This window comes from Hyla sarda, chromosome 6, assembly GCF_029499605.1.
Source record: "Hyla sarda isolate aHylSar1 chromosome 6, aHylSar1.hap1, whole genome shotgun sequence".
Taxonomy (NCBI): domain Eukaryota; kingdom Metazoa; phylum Chordata; class Amphibia; order Anura; family Hylidae; genus Hyla; species Hyla sarda.
Genome location: NC_079194.1, coordinates 11,738,976 through 11,757,753, shown reverse-complemented (window position 1 = coordinate 11,757,753; position 18,778 = coordinate 11,738,976). Strand labels below are relative to the sequence as shown.

Genomic DNA, 18,778 nt, shown 5'->3' with positions numbered 1-18,778 from the left:
TTTGATCGTGCAGTGTCCTACGCAAAAAATTAAAATCTTGCTTACCAAAGCAAAAAGTGATTTTTGACTTGCAGTGGTTATAGATTTATCAAGTGCAAAAGTCACAAAAAAAAGTTGCATTAAATGAAAAAACCTACTAAATTTACTCCAGCTCAGACATGGAGCAGAAAAAGCCCCTACCAAAGCAAAAAAAAATAAAAAATTGCTTACGTAAAAGAAATGTATCAACAGGCTGAAACCAGTTGATAAATAAGTCGCACATTAGCAAAAAAAATTGTAAGAAAAAAACAAACAAAAAAACAAAAATAAGGAATACATAAGCAAACATTGATAAATGTCCCCCCAAATCACTATATACCACCCCCTCCCCTGGCTATAAACTCACGGCTGACTATTTCGACTCTGCACCTACTGACCGATGACCCTTTTGCAAAGCTACTAGTCGAAAGGACACGGACGTCCTCTAGGGGGCAGCAGATGATCATGTATGGGTTCTGTGTGACTGTTTGAATAGTAAACTTGTAGAATCAAAAATTGCAGCGTAATCTGAATAAATCTAAGAATTATTAAAGAAGCCTGCCTGTTTTCCAACCAGCTGTTGCCAAAGGCTGCCCAGGCATGCTGGGAGTTGTAGTTGTGAAGCAGCTGGTTTGGAAACACTGCTGTATACTTATGTCAGACAGATTCATGCCAGTGTAACATACCTATATTTCTATTCATTTTTTTGTCTCCAACAAGGCCCAGTACACATAAAAGAGCAAAATCGATTGGACCCAATAGGATCGACATATCTTAGGCCCCTTTCACACTACAGGTATCATCCTGTAAAAACCTCCGTAGTTACTCCTGTCAAATAGTCCTGAAAACGGCGATCAAAAAATCCCATTCATGTCAATAGGATTTTTTGAACATCCTTTTGCATCAGTTATGTCAGTTTTACTACCGTATATACTCGAGTATAAGCCGACCCGAATATAAGCTGAGGCCCCTAATTTCACCCCAAAAACCCAGGAAAAGTTATTGACTCGACTATAAGCCTAGGGTGGGAAATACATCATCCCCCCATGTCATCATCCCCCCTGTCATTAACACCCCAGTCATCATCACCATCACCGTCATCATCACCCTGTCATCATCAACATCACCGTCATCATCACCCTGTCATCATCACCATCACCCCCGTCATCATCACCCCGTCATCATCACCATCACCCCCGTCATCATCACCCTGTCATCACCATCACCCTGTCATCATCACCATCACGTCATCATCACCCTGTCATCATCACCATCACCATCACCCTGTCATCATCTCCATCACGTCATCATCACCCTGTCATCATCACCATCACGTCATCATCACCCTGTCATCATCACCCTGTCATCATCACCATCACCATCACCCTGTCATCATCTCCATCACGTCATCATCACCCTGTCATCATCACCATCACCCTGTCATCATCACCCTGTCATCATCACCCTGTCATCATCACCATCACCCCCGTCATCATCACCCCCGTCATCATCACCTCCGTCATCATCACCTTGTCATCATCCCCCTCGTCATCATCCCCCTCGTCATCATCCCCCTCGTCATCATCCCCCTCGTCATCATCCCCCTCGTCATCATACCCCTCGTCATCATACCCCTCGTCATCATACCCCTCGTCATCATCCCCCCCCTTAATCATCACCGCCTGTCAATTCCTTCTCAGTGGTCTTCAACCTGCAGACCTCCAGATGTTGCAAAACTACAACTCCTAGCATGCCCGGACAGCCATCGGCTGTCCGGGCATGCTGGGAGTTGTAGTTTTGTAGTTTTGAAACATCTGGAGGTCCGCAGGTTGAAGACCATTGCGGCCTTCGTCATCATCCAGACCCCTCGGTGGGAAGGTAGGGTGAGCTGGTCCGGGCCGTCCATCTTCGACCATCTATGCTGCAGGGACCGTCCGGTGGGGAGGGTTAGTCGTTCCGGGCTGTCCATTTTCACCGGGGGGCACTCTTCTCCGCTCCGGGGTCCTGGCCGGCCCCGGACTAGTTACGTTGCCTTGAGGACGATGCACAGGGATGTCCCTGAGCATGAACGTCCCTGCACGGTGGCGTCAAGGCAACGTCACTAGTCCGGGGCTGGCCCAGAGAGGAGAAGAGGGCCTCCCGGTAAAGATGGACAGCCCGGAACGACTAACCCTGACCACCGGACGGTCCCTGCAGCATAGATTCCCGGACCAGCTCACCCTTCCTTCTCACCAAGGGGAGGTGAGTAGAAAACAAAAGGGGGGTCTGGATGATGACGAAGGCCGCAGTGGTCTGCAACCTGCGGACCTCCAGATGTTTCAAAACTACAACTCCCAGCATGCCTGGACAGCCATCGGGAGGTCCGCAGGTTGAAGACCACTGAGAAGGGATTGACAGGCGGAGATGGACGGCCGGGACCATCCCCTCACAGCTAAAGCCAGAAACGTTTTTTTGTTCACTCGAGTATATGCCGAGGGGGGAGTTTTCAGCACGAAAAATCGTGCTGAAAAACTCGGCTTATACTCGAGTATATACGGAAATCTCCATTGTTTTTGCCGCCACAAAAGTCATGCACTAAATTTTGTTCCGGGAAAAAAAAAAAAAAAAAAAATTATGAAAAGTGAAATAACGTCTGTTAGGCCCTTTTCACACTACAGGCATCATCCTGTAAAAACCTCCGTTATTACTCCTGGCAAATAGTCCTGAAAACGGGCGTCAAAAAATCCTATTCATGTCAATGGGAATTTTTGAACATCCTTTTGCATCAGGCGTGTTCGTTTTTACTAATCTCCGTTATTTTTGCCGCCACAAAAGACTGGTGCATGCACAAAATTTTTGTCCCGGCAAAAAAATAAAGGTGAAATGACGTCCGTTAAAATTTAACATTAAAGCCTGAGGGAAACGGATGTTCACAAAAAACATCCGTTATTATCCGTTATTGTCCGTTCTTTTTATGATCCGTTTTTTTCGTACTGATCATGCTCATGGAAAAGAAGAATCAGTGCTGCTGCCAGAGTCTTCTCAAGAGGAACAGAGCAGTCTGGCAGCAGCTATTTCCCCTTCTCCACACTGGTAACACATGCATGCTCAGCCAAAACAAGCGTGCATACGTATGGGAGTGGGCATGCACATGTGAGCCAAACAAGCATGTATGGCCCCCTAAAATAGTATACATGTATACACATAAGTATGTACCTCTATACCCTAGGTGTCCGACCTGCAGCCCCTCAGCTGTTACAAAACTACTACTCCCGGCATGTTCGGACATGCTGGGAGTTGTAGTTTTGCATCACCTGGAGGGGTGCCCGTTGGACACCCTTTCTCTATATCAGTTCTTTTAAAACAGTGTGTCTCCAGCTGTTGCAAAACTACAACTCCCAGCGTGTCCGGACAGCCGTTGGCTGTCCGGGCATGCTGGGAGTTTTAGTTGTGCAACGTAAAGGCTAAGTGTACACTGTGTTTATATACTATGGAGACTAAGTGTACACTGTGTTTATGTACTATGGAGGCTAAGTGTACACTGTGTTTATGTACTATGGAGACTAAGTGTACACTGTGTTTATGTACTATGGAGACTAAGTGTACACTGTGTTTATGTACTATGGAGACTAAGTGTACACTGTGTTTATGTACTATGGAGGCTAAGTGTACACTGTGTTTATGTACTATGGAGGCTAAGTGTACACTGTGTTTATGTACTATGGAGACTAAGTGTACACTGTGTTTATGTACTATGGAGACTAAGTGTACACTGTGTTTATGTACTATGGAGACTAAGTGTACACTGTGTTTATGTACTATGGAGGCTAAGTGTACACTGTGTTTATATACTATGGAGACTAAGTGTACACTGTGTTTATGTACTATGGAGACTAAGTGTACACTGTGTTTATGTACTATGGAGACTAAGTGTACACTGTGTTTATGTACTATGGAGACTAAGTGTACACTGTGTTTATGTACTATGGAGGCTAAGTGTACACTGTGTTTATATACTATGGAGACTAAGTGTACACTGTGTTTATGTACTATGGAGGCTAAGTGTACACTGTGTTTATGTACTATGGAGGCTAAGTGTACACTGTGTTTGTATACTATGGAGACTAAGTGTACACTGTGTTTATGTACTATGGAGACTAAGTGTACACTGTGTTTATATACTATGGAGACTAAGTGTACACTGTGTTTATGTACTATGGAGACTAAGTGTACAATGTGTTTATGTACTATGGAGACTAAGTGTACACTGTGTTTATATACTATGGAGACTAAGTGTACAATGTGTTTATATACTATGGAGGCTAAGTGTACACTGTGTTTATATACTATGGAGACTAAGTGTACACTGTGTTTATGTACTATGGAGGCTAAGTGTACACTGTGTTTATATACTATGGAGGCTAAGTGTACACTGTGTTTATATACTATGGAGACTAAGTGTACACTGTGTTTATGTACTATGGAGACTAAGTGTACACTGTGTTTATGTACTATGGAGACTAAGTGTACACTGTGTTTATGTACTATGGAGGCTAAGTGTACAATGTGTTTATGTACTATGGAGACTAAGTGTACACTGTGTTTATGTACTATGGAGACTAAGTGTACACTGTGTTTATGTACTATGGAGACTAAGTGTACAATGTGTTTATGTACTATGGAGGCTAAGTGTACAATGTGTTTATGTACTATGGAGACTAAGTGTACACTGTGTTTATGTACTATGGAGACTAAGTGTACACTGTGTTTATGTACTATGGAGACTAAGTGTACAATGTGTTTATGTACTATGGAGGCTAAGTGTACACTGTGTTTATATACTATGGAGGCTAAGTGTACACTGTGTTTATATACCATGGAGGCTAAGTGTACAATGTGTTTATGTACTATGGAGACTAAGTGTACACTGTGTTTATATACTATGGAGGCTAAGTGTACACTGTGTTTATGTACTATGGAGACTAAGTGTACACTGTGTTTATGTACTATGGAGACTAAGTGTACAATGTGTTTATATACTATGGAGACTAAGTGTACACTGTGTTTATATACTATGGAGGCTAAGTGTACACTGTGTTTATGTACTATGGAGACTAAGTGTACAATGTGTTTATATACTATGGAGACTAAGTGTACAATGTGTTTATATACTATGGAGACTAAGTGTACACTGTGTTTATATACTATGGAGGCTAAGTGTACAATGTGTTTATGTACTATGGAGACTAAGTGTACACTGTGTTTATGTACTATGGAGACTAAGTGTACACTGTGTTTATATACTATGGAGACTAAGTGTACACTGTGTTTATGTACTATGGAGGCTAAGTGTACAATGTGTTTATGTACTATGGAGACTAAGTGTACAATGTGTTTATGTACTATGGAGACTAAGTGTACACTGTGTTTATGTACTATGGAGACTAAGTGTACAATGTGTTTATATACTATGGAGACTAAGTGTACAATGTGTTTATATACTATGGAGACTAAGTGTACACTGTGTTTATATACTATGGAGGCTAAGTGTACAATGTGTTTATGTACTATGGAGACTAAGTGTACACTGTGTTTATGTACTATGGAGACTAAGTGTACACTGTGTTTATGTACTATGGAGGCTAAGTGTACAATGTGTTTATGTACTATGGAGACTAAGTGTACACTGTGTTTATGTACTATGGAGACCAAGTGTACAATGTGTTTATATACTATGGAGACTAAGTGTACACTGTGTTTATGTACTATGGAGACCAAGTGTATACTGTGTTTATGTACTATGGAGACCAAGTGTATACTGTGTTTATGTACTATGGAGACTAAGTGTACACTGTGTTTATGTACTATGGAGGCGTATATGTTTACTATATCTATAGTGTCCTTGGGCCGCACTCAGGCCATTATACATTGGCATCCCACTTTTACAACTGTATAAGACAATGCAGCAGTCTGTGCTTTTCTATACTGAGGGCCATTGCAGAATAATAAATAAATGTATACATCGGGGTGCAATGTGACTACTGGGGGGTGGGGGGTCAGCGGCCTTATTTCAGGTCGCTTCTTTCTCACCATTGAGCTTTATGAATATGGTATATGTAGTGGAAAACATTTCTTACCTAGTGCAGAGACATCGGCGACCATGAAGTATCCTCCTTGTGGGATGACTGGCTTCAGCCCGGCCTCCTGCAGTAAGCACGCCATGCGGTCACGTTTCACCGCCAGCTCCCGGGGTAATTCGTTGAAGTAACATTCGGGCTCGTCCATCCGCTTTAGGTCCTTAAACAGAGCGTGGGCCAAGGCTTCCTGCATGAAACATGGAGATGGGACGGAGCATTGGGCTCTTATATGTGTGCACAGGAACAATGGAGTCACAATACATGTATATACCGTATTTTTCGCCGTATAAGACGCATTTTTTCTTCCCCAAAACTGGGGGGGGAAAAGTCGGTGCGTCTTATACGGCGAATACACCCCTATCGCGGCGGTCCCTGCGGCCATCAACGGCCGGGACCCGCGGCTAATACAGGACTTCACCGATGGAGGTGATGCCCTGTATTAACCCTTCAGACGCGGCGATCAAAGCTGACCGCCACATCTGAAGGGACACTAACCCGGCTGTTCAGCGATTTCACCGCGGCGGTGCCCGAACAGCCCGACTGAATAGCCGGGTTAGTGCTTACAGGACACCGGGAGGGACCTTACCTGCCTCCTCGGTGTCTTCTCCGTTCAGGGATCCCCTGTATGGCCGGCGCTCTCCTTCCTCGTCATCACGTCGTCGCGTACGTGCGTCGGCGTGCGTAACGACGTGATGGCGGCGACGGAGAGCGAGGATATCCGGCCGGCAGCAGAGACGTTCCGGAGCGACGGGAACACGGCGACAGCGCTGGAGCGACATCCACGGCAGCGGTGATGGGTCCGGAGCAGCGGGGACACGTGAGTATTACCTCCTATGAAGTGGTCTTGTATCTGCGGACCTCCAGATGTTGCAAAACTACAACTCCCAGCGTGCTGGGAGTTGTAGTTTTGCAACATCTGGAGGTCCGCAGGTTGAAGACCACTATTGGGTTCAAAATCTTTATTTTTTTAGATTTTGCACCTATAAATTGGGTGCGTCTTATACGCCGGTGCGTCCTATAGGGCGAAAAATACGGTACATACCCCGGAGTACAGATTCTTCCATCTCTGGTCAATGTCAGGAAGATAAAAGATGTGGGAAAAGCTTGTTCTGTACCCTGCACCATTTTGTTGTTTTACACCAGTGGTCTATAAACTGTGGACCTCCAGATGTTTTAAAATGACAACTTTCATCATGCCCTGACAAAAATTTATATCAACTGGCTCCAGAAAGTTAAACAGATTTATAAATTACTTCTATTAAAAAATCTTCATCCTTTCTCTGTGCTCTCTGATGTCACCTGTCCCGGGAACCGCCCAGTTTAGAAGCAAATCCCCATAGCAAACCTCTTCTACTCTGTGCAGTTCCCGAGACAAGCAGAGATGTCAGCAGAGTGCACTGTTGCCAGACAGAAACCAACAACTCAACTTCAGCAGCTGATAATTATTGAAAGGATTAAGATTTTTTTAATAGAAGTAATTTACAAATTTGTTTAACTTTCTGGAGCCAGTTGATATAAAGAAAAAAAGTTTTTTCCTGGATAACCCCTTTAAATCATACTTAACCAAAGTCCCGGGCAATCTCTGCAGCCCGAAAGTAATGCGATCAGATGTAACAGAAGTCCCATAGACTTCCATGGGACTTTATCCATAGCATAAGGGGGGTGGGTTAGGGTTGATGTAACTCTACACATATGAATGCTTTACACATACATACGCTCACCTGTAATGGAGTAGGACAGGTATAGAGACTGTTCTGCTGGACGGTCTGCAAATGTCTGATGAGATGAGCCGGGCCGATGGACCATCCAAGCTGGAGGAAAGACATTACAATTATTCAATGTAACCGAAACCTCTCATGTTGATATTTAAGGGGTATTGCAGGGAAAAACTTTTTTTTTTTTACATCAACTGTCTCCAGAAAATTAAACAGATTTGTAAATTACTTCTATTGAAAAAAATCTTAATCCTTTCAATAATTATCAGCTGCTGAAGTTGAGTTGTTGTTTTCTGTTTGGCAACAGTGCCCTCTGCTGACATCTCTGCTTGTCTCGGGAACTGCACAGAGTAGAAGAGGTTTGCTATGGGGATTTGCTTCTAAACTGGGCGGTTCCCGAGACACGTGTCATCAGAGAGCACTTAGACAGAAAAGAACAACTCAACTTCAGCAGCTCATAAGTACTGAAAGGATTAAGATTTTTTTTAATAGAAGTCATTTACAAATCTGTTTAACTTTCTGGAGCCAGTTGATATATAAAAAAATTTTTTTCCTGGATAACCCCTTTAATTACTGATGTAATACAAAAACAAAACTGTTCTACTTATGTTATAGAACAAGAGAAGACCAGCAGATTTATATAGGGGAAAAGCTCCAGGATAACTTATCACTTATTCATGTAAATCTCTGCTCATTCTCAGCTAAGGAGTCATGTAGGCGGTCCTACCCAGAGACTGATAGATAAGGCTAGGTTCACATCACGATTTAACCATCCGATTATCAAACGGTAAAATCGGACAAAATCGGATTGCAAAAAATCGTATACGATCGTATGTAAAAATTTCTTTGCTATCCGATGTAAAATCGTATCCAAAAATCGTACAGTTTAAACTTCCATGTGATTTTCAATAAAAATCTGATCCTGTTTTTAAAATTAATATGTATACCAATGGAAATAAAGTTTTATATATTTGAAGAGTATGTGTTTTGGAGTCTACTGCGCATGCGTACAAAAAAAATCAAAAATTATTATTTTTTTTTTTTTACTATTGATGTCTATGTAAATCGCATGGAATCGTGTGACTGTGCTATTCTATCAGATTAATCGCACAGTCACACGATTCCATGCAATTTACATAGACATCAATAGTAAAAATAAAAAAAAATTAAAAAATAATGGACACGATTTCGGTCAGATTTTGAATCTGGACGAAAAATCGTGGTCAACCACGATTTTACCTCCGATCTTAAAGGGGTTATCCAGGGAAAAGCTTTTTTTATTTATATATATATCTCAACTTGCTCCAGAAAGTTAAACAGATTTGTAAATTACTTCTATTAAAAAAATCTTAATCCTTTCAGTACTTCTGAGCTGCTGAAGTTGAGTTGTTCTTTTGTGCTCTCTGATGACACATGTCTCGGGAACTGTCCAGAGTAGAAGCAAATCCCTATAGCAAACCTCTTCTACTCTGTGCAGTTCCTGAGACAAGCAGAGGTGTCAGCAGAGAGCACTGTTGTCAGACAGGAAAGAACAACTCAACTTCAGCAGCTGATAATTATTGTAAGGATTAAGATTTTTTAATAGAAGTCATTTACAAATCTGTTTAACTTTCTGGAGCCAGTTGATGTATAAAAAAAAGTTTTTTCCTGGAATACCCCTTTAAATCGTGCAAAATCGGATGCGGATCAAAACTGATGCATTTGTTGTCTATCATTAATGAATGGAAGTCAATGGATACGACTTGGAATGCAGATTTGTACGATTTCAAAGTTAAAAGTCGTGAGTAGTAGGATGGTAAAATCGTAATGTGAATGCGCCCTTAGTGAGAATACAGAGAGCGCTCTCTACAATTTAGCAAAAATTAGAAAAGAAGTCAAGTGGTTGGTCCTATTTAGTGACAGACATACACCTGTGTACTTCTATACAAATATATCTGTCAATCACTGAGTAGTCCCGCCCACATGACTCCTTACCCCAGAATGAGCAGAGCATGAATAAATGAGAAGGTATCCTGGAACGTTTGCCATAAAACGTTACATCAATCTATACCTTATCTATAACAAGATGTCTGCTGATCGGGCTGCATTTTCAATGTGACGGGTTCCCTTTAAACTTTTACATTTTAGTTTTGGGGTAAAAAATAAAAAAATAAAAAGTTTCATTAACATATACAGGAAACAGGGTGATATTGTTTTATTTCTTACCTTCCATCCTGTTACACTGTACGCCTTCCCTGCACTTCCTATTGTTATCGTTCTGTCCCACATACCCGGCAGCGTTGCTAGAAAATATAAAAAAAACATACAAAGTGAGTTCACACACGATGTGGCATTTTATATATAACGTAATTTTTCGTCCTATAGGACGCACCGGCGTATAAGACGCACCCAATTTTTAGGGACAAAATCTAAAAAAATAAAGATTTTTAACCCAATAGTGGTCTTCAACCTGCGGACCTCCAGATGTTGCAAAACTACAACTCCCAGCATGCCCGGACAGCCGTTGGCTGTCCGGGCATGCTGGGAGTTGTAGTTTTGCAACATCTGGAGGTCCGCAGATTGAAGACCACTGCAGGAGGAGGTAATACTCACGTGTCCCCGCCGCTCCGGACCCGTCACCGCTGCCCTGGATGTCGCTCCATCGCTGTTGCCGTGTCCCCGTCGCTCCGGAACGTCTCTGCTGCCGGCCGGGTATCCTCGCTCTCCGTCGCCGCCATCACGTCGTTACGCACGCCGACGCACGTACGCGACGACGTGATGACGAGGAAGGAGAGCGCCGGCCATACAGGGGATCCCTGAACGGAGAAGACACCGAGGAGGCAGGTAAGGTCCCCCCCGGTGTCCTGTAAGCACTAACCCGGCTATTCAGTCGGGCTGTTCGAGACCGCCACGGTGAAATCGCGGCGGTCCCGAACAGCCCGACCAAACAGCCGGGTTAGTGTCACTTTCCCTTCAGACGCGGCGGTCAGCTTTGATCGCCGCGTCTGAAGGGTTAATACAGGGCATCACCGCGATCGGTGATGTCCTGTATTAGCCGCGGGTCCCGGCCGTTGATGGCCGCAGGGACCACCGCGATAGGGGTGTATTCGCCGTATAAGACGCACCGACTTTTTCCCCCCAGTTTTGGGGAAGAAAAAGTGCGTCTTATACGGCGAAAAATACGGTAAGCATTTTGGCAAATACCATGTTAGAATGACAAATTTCAAATATACATTGTACTCTGTCAGGACCATGGGGAGCCTATAGATGCGTTCAGCTTATGTGCCAGAAGTATTCCAGGTGCACTGTACACAGCGCGCACATAGCCTTAGACATTTTTGCGCCTCATTCGACAAGGAAGCTGACTTAAAGGGGTACTATGGTGGAGAATAATCTAAAAGTAATTTACAAATCTGATGAGCGAAGCGGGCTCGGCACTGCTTAGTCTGTAGGCGGACTGCAAGATGGGATGGGGGACACTGGTACCTGCTGTGAGAACTCGGGTGCTGCTCAGACTATACAACACAGTTCAATGAATCTTGATAGAAGATGAATGAAAAAATATTCGGCGACTCACCAACGCTGGTTCACGTGAGATCCTTCTTTATTGCGGCATACTCCCATACAAAAATCAGGGGAGAGACAGACAACGGGGGGTAACAAGTCGGCAATGGAACCGTTTCACACAGTGAACGTGCTTCTTCGGGCCTCAGTTGCAGAATGATACACGGGGACCTTAAATACAGGTAACTATACAGCTACACCTATCAGCAAAGGCTACGTGTGTAATGACGTAATGGGAAGGTGGTAACCAAACTCGGTGCTGACCAACTCGTAACACAGTGACTAAAAAAACATTAAAGTGCAAAATTATAAACAAGGGGCCAAATCGACCTTGTCATTAAGGCCCAAAGGGCCACAAGCATCAGTTTTTAATATCCAATATGTTTCTCTTTGTAAGAGAAATCTATCTAAGGAGATCCCAGGCTTCGGTTCAACCTTCTCTATCCCTGAAAAGGTTAATACGTCAGGGTTTGCGCCGTGCACCTCGATCACCCTGACGTGTTAAAGGAGTAGTCCAGTGGTGACTCAGTAGTGAACAACTTATCCCCTATCCTAAGGATAGGGGATAAGTTGCAGATCGCGGGGGATCCGACCGTTGGGGCCCCCTGCGATCTCCTGTACGGAGCCCCGACAGCCCGCGGGAAGGGGGCGTGTCGACCTCCGCACGAAACGGCGGCTGACACGCCCCCTCAATACAACTCTATGGCAGAGCCGAAGCGCTACCTTCAGCAATCTCCGGCTCTGCCATAGCGATGTATTGAGGGGGCGTGTCGGCTGCCGCTTCGTGCCGAGGTCGACACCCGCTATCTGGCCGGAGAGCCTGGGCCCCGTACAGAGAGATCGCAGGGGGCCCCAGCGGTCGGACCCCCCGCAATCTCAAACTTATCCCCTATCCTTAGGATAGGGGATAAGTTTTTCACCACTGGACTACCCCTTTAACCTTTGCAGGGATAGAGAAGGTTGAACCGAAGCCTGGGATCTCCTTACAAAGAGAAACATATTGGATATTAAAAACTGATGCTTGTGGCCCTTTGGGCCTTAATGACAAGGTCGATTTGGCCCCTTGTTTATAATTTTGCACTTTAATGTTTTTTCAGTCACTGTGTTACGGGTTGGTCAGCACAGAGTTTGGTTACCACCTTCCCATTACGTCATTACACACGTAGCCTTTGCTGATAGGTGTAGCTGTATAGTTACCTGTATTTAAGGTCCCCGTGTATCATTCTGCAACTGAGGCCCGAAGAAGCACGTTCACTGTGTGAAACGGTTCCGTTGCCGACTTGTTACCCCCCGTTGTCTGTCTCTCCCCTGCTTTTTGTATGGGAGTATGCCGCAATAAAGAAGGATCTCACGTGAACCAGCGTTGGGGAGCCGCCGAATATTTTTTCATTCATCTTCTATCATAATTTACAAATCTGTAGAACTTTCTGGCACCAGTTGATCTAAAAAAAAAAAATGTTTTCCACCGGAGTACCCCTTTAATGTGTGTGATACACCTGAAACGCATCTGTTGCTACCGGCCACCAAGCAATAGATTAAATAAAAATTTAATTAAAGGGGTTATCCAGGAATAGAATAACAGAGCTGATTTCTTTCAAAAACAGCTCCAGGTCTGTCCCCAGGTTGTGTATGGTATTACAACTTGGCCACACCCAATCTGGAGACAGACGAGGAGGTGTTTTTGAAAGAAATTAGCTCTGTTTTTCTATTTCTGATTAATCCCTTCAAATTTTTTATTTTGCATATGGCTGGATTCGTCGTTCCGTGTTTTCAACCAAGATTTACATCACCTAAATTTTATTCAGGCTTTGTTAATCTGTCCCAAAGTCTGTAAACGTTATGTAGCGCTGAGATGTTGCCCACGGATTTATGAGGATGCCCATTCATATAAGGCTGCGTTCACACGGACGTCTAGACCCATCCGGTTCTTTTCCCGACAAAAATAAAAGCGGACAAAAACAGATGTTATCCGTTTGTATCCGTTATTGTTCAGTTAATAAACCCAAAAACATTATTTTTTTTTTGTTCTGAGCATGCTCAGAAGTAAAAACTGATCAAAATAGGGATTGAAAAAAACGGATGCAAACGGATGACATTAAAGGCTCATCCATTTTCCATAGACTTCAATGTTAAATTTACTGTATCTGTTTTTTCTTAAATTTTTTTTAAAAATAAAAATACTTTTCTCCTGTAAAATACTTTTCTACCGTAAAAAAAAAACGGAAACTGTTGTAGAATAATTCGATTGAGGTCAATGGGAATTTTTTTTTTTTACAATACTTTCACATCCGTTTGAACCCGTCTGGTGCAAACACATGTGAAAGGATTGTAAAAAAAAAAATCCCATTGACATCAATGGGATTATTCTATAACCGTTTGTAATCAGTTTACAACAAAAACGGGGACAGACGGGCGTGTGAACACACCCTAAGTCAGTGCTTCCCAACCTGAGTACCTCCAGCAAAACTGCAACTCCCAGCATGCCCGGACAGCCAACGGCTGTCCGGGCATGCTGGGAGAGGTAGTTTTGTAACAGCTGGAGGCACACTGGTTGAGAAACACTGCCTGAAAGATAGCAGCAGCGAGGATGAGGAGGTTGCACCCAGTAGAGAGCTGGGAGAGCACACATGGAGGGCAGGTCACACAGGCTGTACATAGGGAGGAAAGCAGCTATAAGGTAGTCATTGGCAGCACGGGCATGTTGGGAGTTGTAGTTTTGCAACAGCTGGAGGCGCCCCGGTTGGGAAACACCACTTTAGAGATAGCAGCAAAGAGGATGAGGAGGTTGCACGCAGTAGTTTAGAGTATGGAGAGCTGGGAGAGCATTCATGGAGGGCAGATCACACAGGCTGTACATAGGGAGGAAAGCAGCTATAAGGCATTTGCACCCGTCTGGTGCAAACGCATGTGAAAGGATTGTAAAAAAAATCCCATTGACATCAATGGGATTATTTTACAACCGTTTGTAATCCGTTTACAACAAAAACGGGGACAGACGGCCGTGTGAACGCACCCTAAGTCAGTGCTTCCCAACCTGAGTACCTCCAGCAAAACTACAACTCCCAGCATGCCCGGACAGCCAACGGCTGTCCGGGAATGCTGGGAGAGGTAGTTTTGCAACAGCTGGAGGCACACTGGTTGAGAAACACTGCCTGAAAGATAGCAGCAGCGAGGATGAGGAGGTTGCGTAAAGCGCATTGAGGAATATGAGAAAATGGCAATAAAAATGTACAATAAAAAGGGAAATAAATAAATTGAAACGAAATATTGATACATGAGCATGCTGGGAGTTGTAGTTTTGCAACAGCTGGAGGTACCCTGGTTGGCAAGCACTGATATAAGTATACAGGGATACACTACCTATTTTTACGTGTTTGCTTCCAGAATAGACCAGCCATTCATAGACCTCGTCGCTGATACAGAGGATGTCGTGTTTAATACACAGGTCGGCGATAATCTGCAGCTCCTCCTTTGTGTACACCTAGAAGACAGTAACAGAGACTTTTTTTTTTTGTACTTTCATATTTTATTAAACACTTTTCATTAGCTTTATATTCAATTTAGTTTTAATGCGCAAAACGTAAATATAGAGTTATTATAAGTTACCAACATGCGTAAAGCGCATTCAGGAATATGAGAAAAAGGCAATAAAAATTAACAATAAAAAGGTAAAAATAAATAAAATGAAACAAAATATTGATACATGAGGATCTATGTCAGAGTTTCCCAACCAGAGTGTGCCTTTGGCTGTTGCAAAACTACAACTCAAAGCATGCCCAGACAGCCGTTGGCTGTCCGGGCATGCTGGGAGTTGTAGTTTTGCAACAGCTGGAGGCACACTCTGGTTGGGAAACACTGATCTAAATGTTTTAGAGCAATTTTGTCTTCTTTAGGTTGCTGGATTAATTAATTATTATTATTATTATATAATCAATAATAATAGTAGTAGTAGTAGTATTAATAGTAATAATAATAGTATTAATAGTAATAATTATAATATTATTAATAGTAATAAATATTAATAGTAATAATAATTATATTAATAGTAGTAATAATAATATTAATGGAAATAATAATAATAATAGTAATAATTATAATAATAGTAATAATAATAACATGATTAATAGTAATACTAATAATATTATTAATAGTAAAAATAACAATAATAACATGATTAATAGTAAAAATAATATTATTAATAGTAATAATAATAATATTATTAATAGTAATAATAAATTATTAATAGTAATAATATTATTAAAAGTAATATTATTAATAGTAATAATATTAATAGTAATAATAATTATAATACTATTAATAATAATAACATTGTTAGTAGTAAAAATAACAATATTATTAATAGTAATACTATTATTAATAGTAATAATAATATTAATAGTATTATAATATTATTATTAGTAATAATAATAATAACAACATGATTAAAAGTAAAAATAATAATATTAATAGTAATAATAATATTATTATTATTATTATTAATAGTAATAATATTATTAATAGTAATAATACTAATAATAAAAATAATAATAGTAATAATAATTTTATTATTATTATTATTATTAATAATATTATTAGTAGTAAAAATAATTATTAATAGTAATGCTATTATTAATAGTAATAATAATAATATTTATAATAATAATTAATAGTAATCATAATAATGTTATTAATATTAACAATAATATTATTATTAATAGTAATAATATGGATGATGAACATGATGAAAAGTATTGACCCGGGACAGAACAGTTGATCAGGGCAGAGCTGACCAGGACCGTGGTTGTTAGGCGGAATCCCTAGCAACCAGTCCGGCCTCATATCTGTCAGACAGAGCGGCACAGCGCTAACAGAAGGCAAAGCGTACAGCGATAAAAGCCACAGCATTCCGCGCCGCCACAAGTTTCTTGGCAAGTTCTTTTATAAATAAACATAGAAAATACAAGAGCCACCGGCTTTCACTAGGAAAACAATATAATACAAGGCAGAATCCTTCTCACCTTTCCTATGGGGTTGTTGGGTGTATTCAGGATAATGGCTTTTGTTTTGGGACTGAATTTGCTGGCCAGTTCTTCGGGATCTAGCGTCCAGTCCCCGCTCGATGCAATCACTCGGCTACTTTCCTTCTGTCAATTTCAAACACAGTTCACATATTTAGCATTTGTTTTGGAATGTAAAATGTATCAAACAAATAATATTTACCCATCGGATAGGGGATGTTATATAGGTAAGGGGGATCAACCAATGGCTAGGGGAGGGGAGACTGGGGCTCAGGGCCGGTTCTGCCTACAGGCAAAAAAAGCAGCCGCCTAGAGCACCTTCTTGATGGGGGAACCGCACTGCCTGCCGCAAGAAAGTTAGACAACCAGCATCCGAACAACTCACTCAGCTCAACCAGCAGCACCACCATAACCCCCCGATGGGTGTCTCCACAGTAGTAAGGAAATTACATGAGGAGGAGGTTAGCTACAGTGTGTGACCCCAGTAATAAGGAGATTACATGAGGAGGAAGTTTGTTACAGTGTGTCGCCCCAGTAGTAAGGAGATTACATGAGGAGGAGGTTTGTTACAGTGTGTCACCCCAGTAGTAAGGAGATTACATGAGGAGGGGGGTTGTTACTGTGTGTCACCCCAGTAGTAAGGGGATTACATGAGGAGGGGGTTTGTTACAGTGTGTCACCCCAGTAGTAAGGAGATTACATGAGGAGGAGATGTGTTACAGGGTGTCACCCCAGTAGTAAGATTACATGAGGAGGAGGTTTGTTAAAGTGTGTCACCCCAGTAGTAAGAAGATTACATGAGGAGGAGGTTTGTTACAGTGTGTCACCCCAGTAGTAAGGAGATTACATGAGGAGGAGGTTTGTTACAGTTTGCAAGTTGCCCCCATATAGATTTGTAGGCCTTTTTCAGCTAATAGTTTCCCCCCCCCATATAGTTGTAGGCCCCTTTGAGAGGGGCCTACAAAAACTACATTGGGGCAACTTAAACATGGGGGCTTGCCCAAACTATATGGGGCCCCCATAAAGTTTGGGTAGGCCCCTCTTCTCATAGCTGCCACCATAAAGTTTGGGTAGGCCCCTCTTCTAATAGCTGCCCCCATAAAGTTTGGGTAGGCTCCTCTTCTAATAGCTGCCCCCATAAAGTTTGGGTAGGCCCCTCTTCTAATAGCTGCCCCATAAAGTTTGGGTAGGCCCCTCTTCTAATAGCTGCCCCCATAAAGTTTGGGTAGGCCCCTCTTCTAATAGCTGCCCCATAAAGTTTGGGTAGGCCCCTCTTCTAATAGCTGCCCCATAAAGTTTGGGTAGGCCCCTCTTCTAATAGCTGCCCCCATAAAGTTTGGGTAGGCCCCTCTTCTAATAGCTGCCCCATAAAGTTTGGGTAGGCCCCTCTTCTAATAGCTGCCCCATATGGTTTGGGTAGGCCCCTCTTCTAATAGCTGCCCCATATGGTTTGGGTAGGCCCCTCTTCTAATAGCTGCCCCAATAAAGTTTGGGTAGGCCCCTCTTCTCATAGCTGCCACATTAAGTTTGGCTAGGCCCCTCTTCTAATAGCTGCCCCATAAGGTTTGGGTAGGCCCCTCTTCTAATAGCTGCCCCATAAGGTTTGGGTAGGCCCCTCTTCTAATAGCTGCCCCATAAAGTTTGGCTAGGCCCCTCTTCTAATAGCTGCCCCATAAGGTTTGGGTAGGCCCCTCTTCTCATAGCTGCCCCATAAAGTTTGGGTAGGCCCCTCTTCTCATAGCTGCCCCATAAAGTTTGGGTAGGCCCCTCTTCTAATAGCTGCCCCCACAAAGTTTGGGTAGGCCCCTCTTCTAATAGTTGCCTCCATAATGAGGGCAACTATTAAAGGAGTACTCTAGTGCCGACTATTACTCACCTTCCACCGTTCCCCCGGAGCACTGCTACAGCTGATCAGTCCTCTGGTTTCACTTTCTTTCTGTGCACGGATCGTGACACAACGCTCAGCTAATCACCGGCCGATGCGGGATATCGCTGTGCTGTCTTTTTCTCCCATTATTCATAAAGGGTCCCGGCGGCCCCCATAATAGTAAATGGGAGCCGCCGGGACCTGTTGTTTGCCATTACTCCCCGTTATAAGAACAGCCATTAAAGTCAGGGAGAAAAAAAAAAAAAAAGAGACTTTGTGTGAAAGAAGCCTTAATGAAATCACTGATGAGGGTCTGACTCACTTTTTACTGTCTTTTACTGTCTTAATTAAAAAAAAAAAAAAAATTTGGAGGTGGGTCCTAGGGGGTGGGGGCGTCTAGGGGGCGGAGTTGGCATGTACCCTAGGGGGTTGGGTGTGCCACGGGGGGTGAGGTGTGTAGGGGACAAGATAAGATGTCTAGGGGCGGAGTACATCTTTCAA

General features: G+C 42.7%; 1 protein-coding gene across 3 annotated transcripts in view; it reads right to left on the bottom strand.

Annotated features, from left to right (window-relative positions):
• KYAT3 (kynurenine aminotransferase 3) overlaps nt 1–18,778 on the bottom strand; it is a 51,957-nt gene that overhangs the window by 13,630 nt on the left and 19,549 nt on the right. For all 3 annotated transcript variants that reach the window (XM_056523204.1, XM_056523202.1, XM_056523203.1), the window contains exons 7-11: nt 16,411–16,536; nt 14,753–14,873; nt 10,055–10,131; nt 7,856–7,945; nt 6,135–6,321 (exon numbers count right to left, since the gene is read on the bottom strand). In XM_056523204.1, the coding sequence (XP_056379179.1) occupies nt 6,135–6,321; nt 7,856–7,945; nt 10,055–10,131; nt 14,753–14,873; nt 16,411–16,536 (601 nt within the window). The remainder of the gene's footprint in view (nt 1–6,134; nt 6,322–7,855; nt 7,946–10,054; nt 10,132–14,752; nt 14,874–16,410; nt 16,537–18,778) is intronic.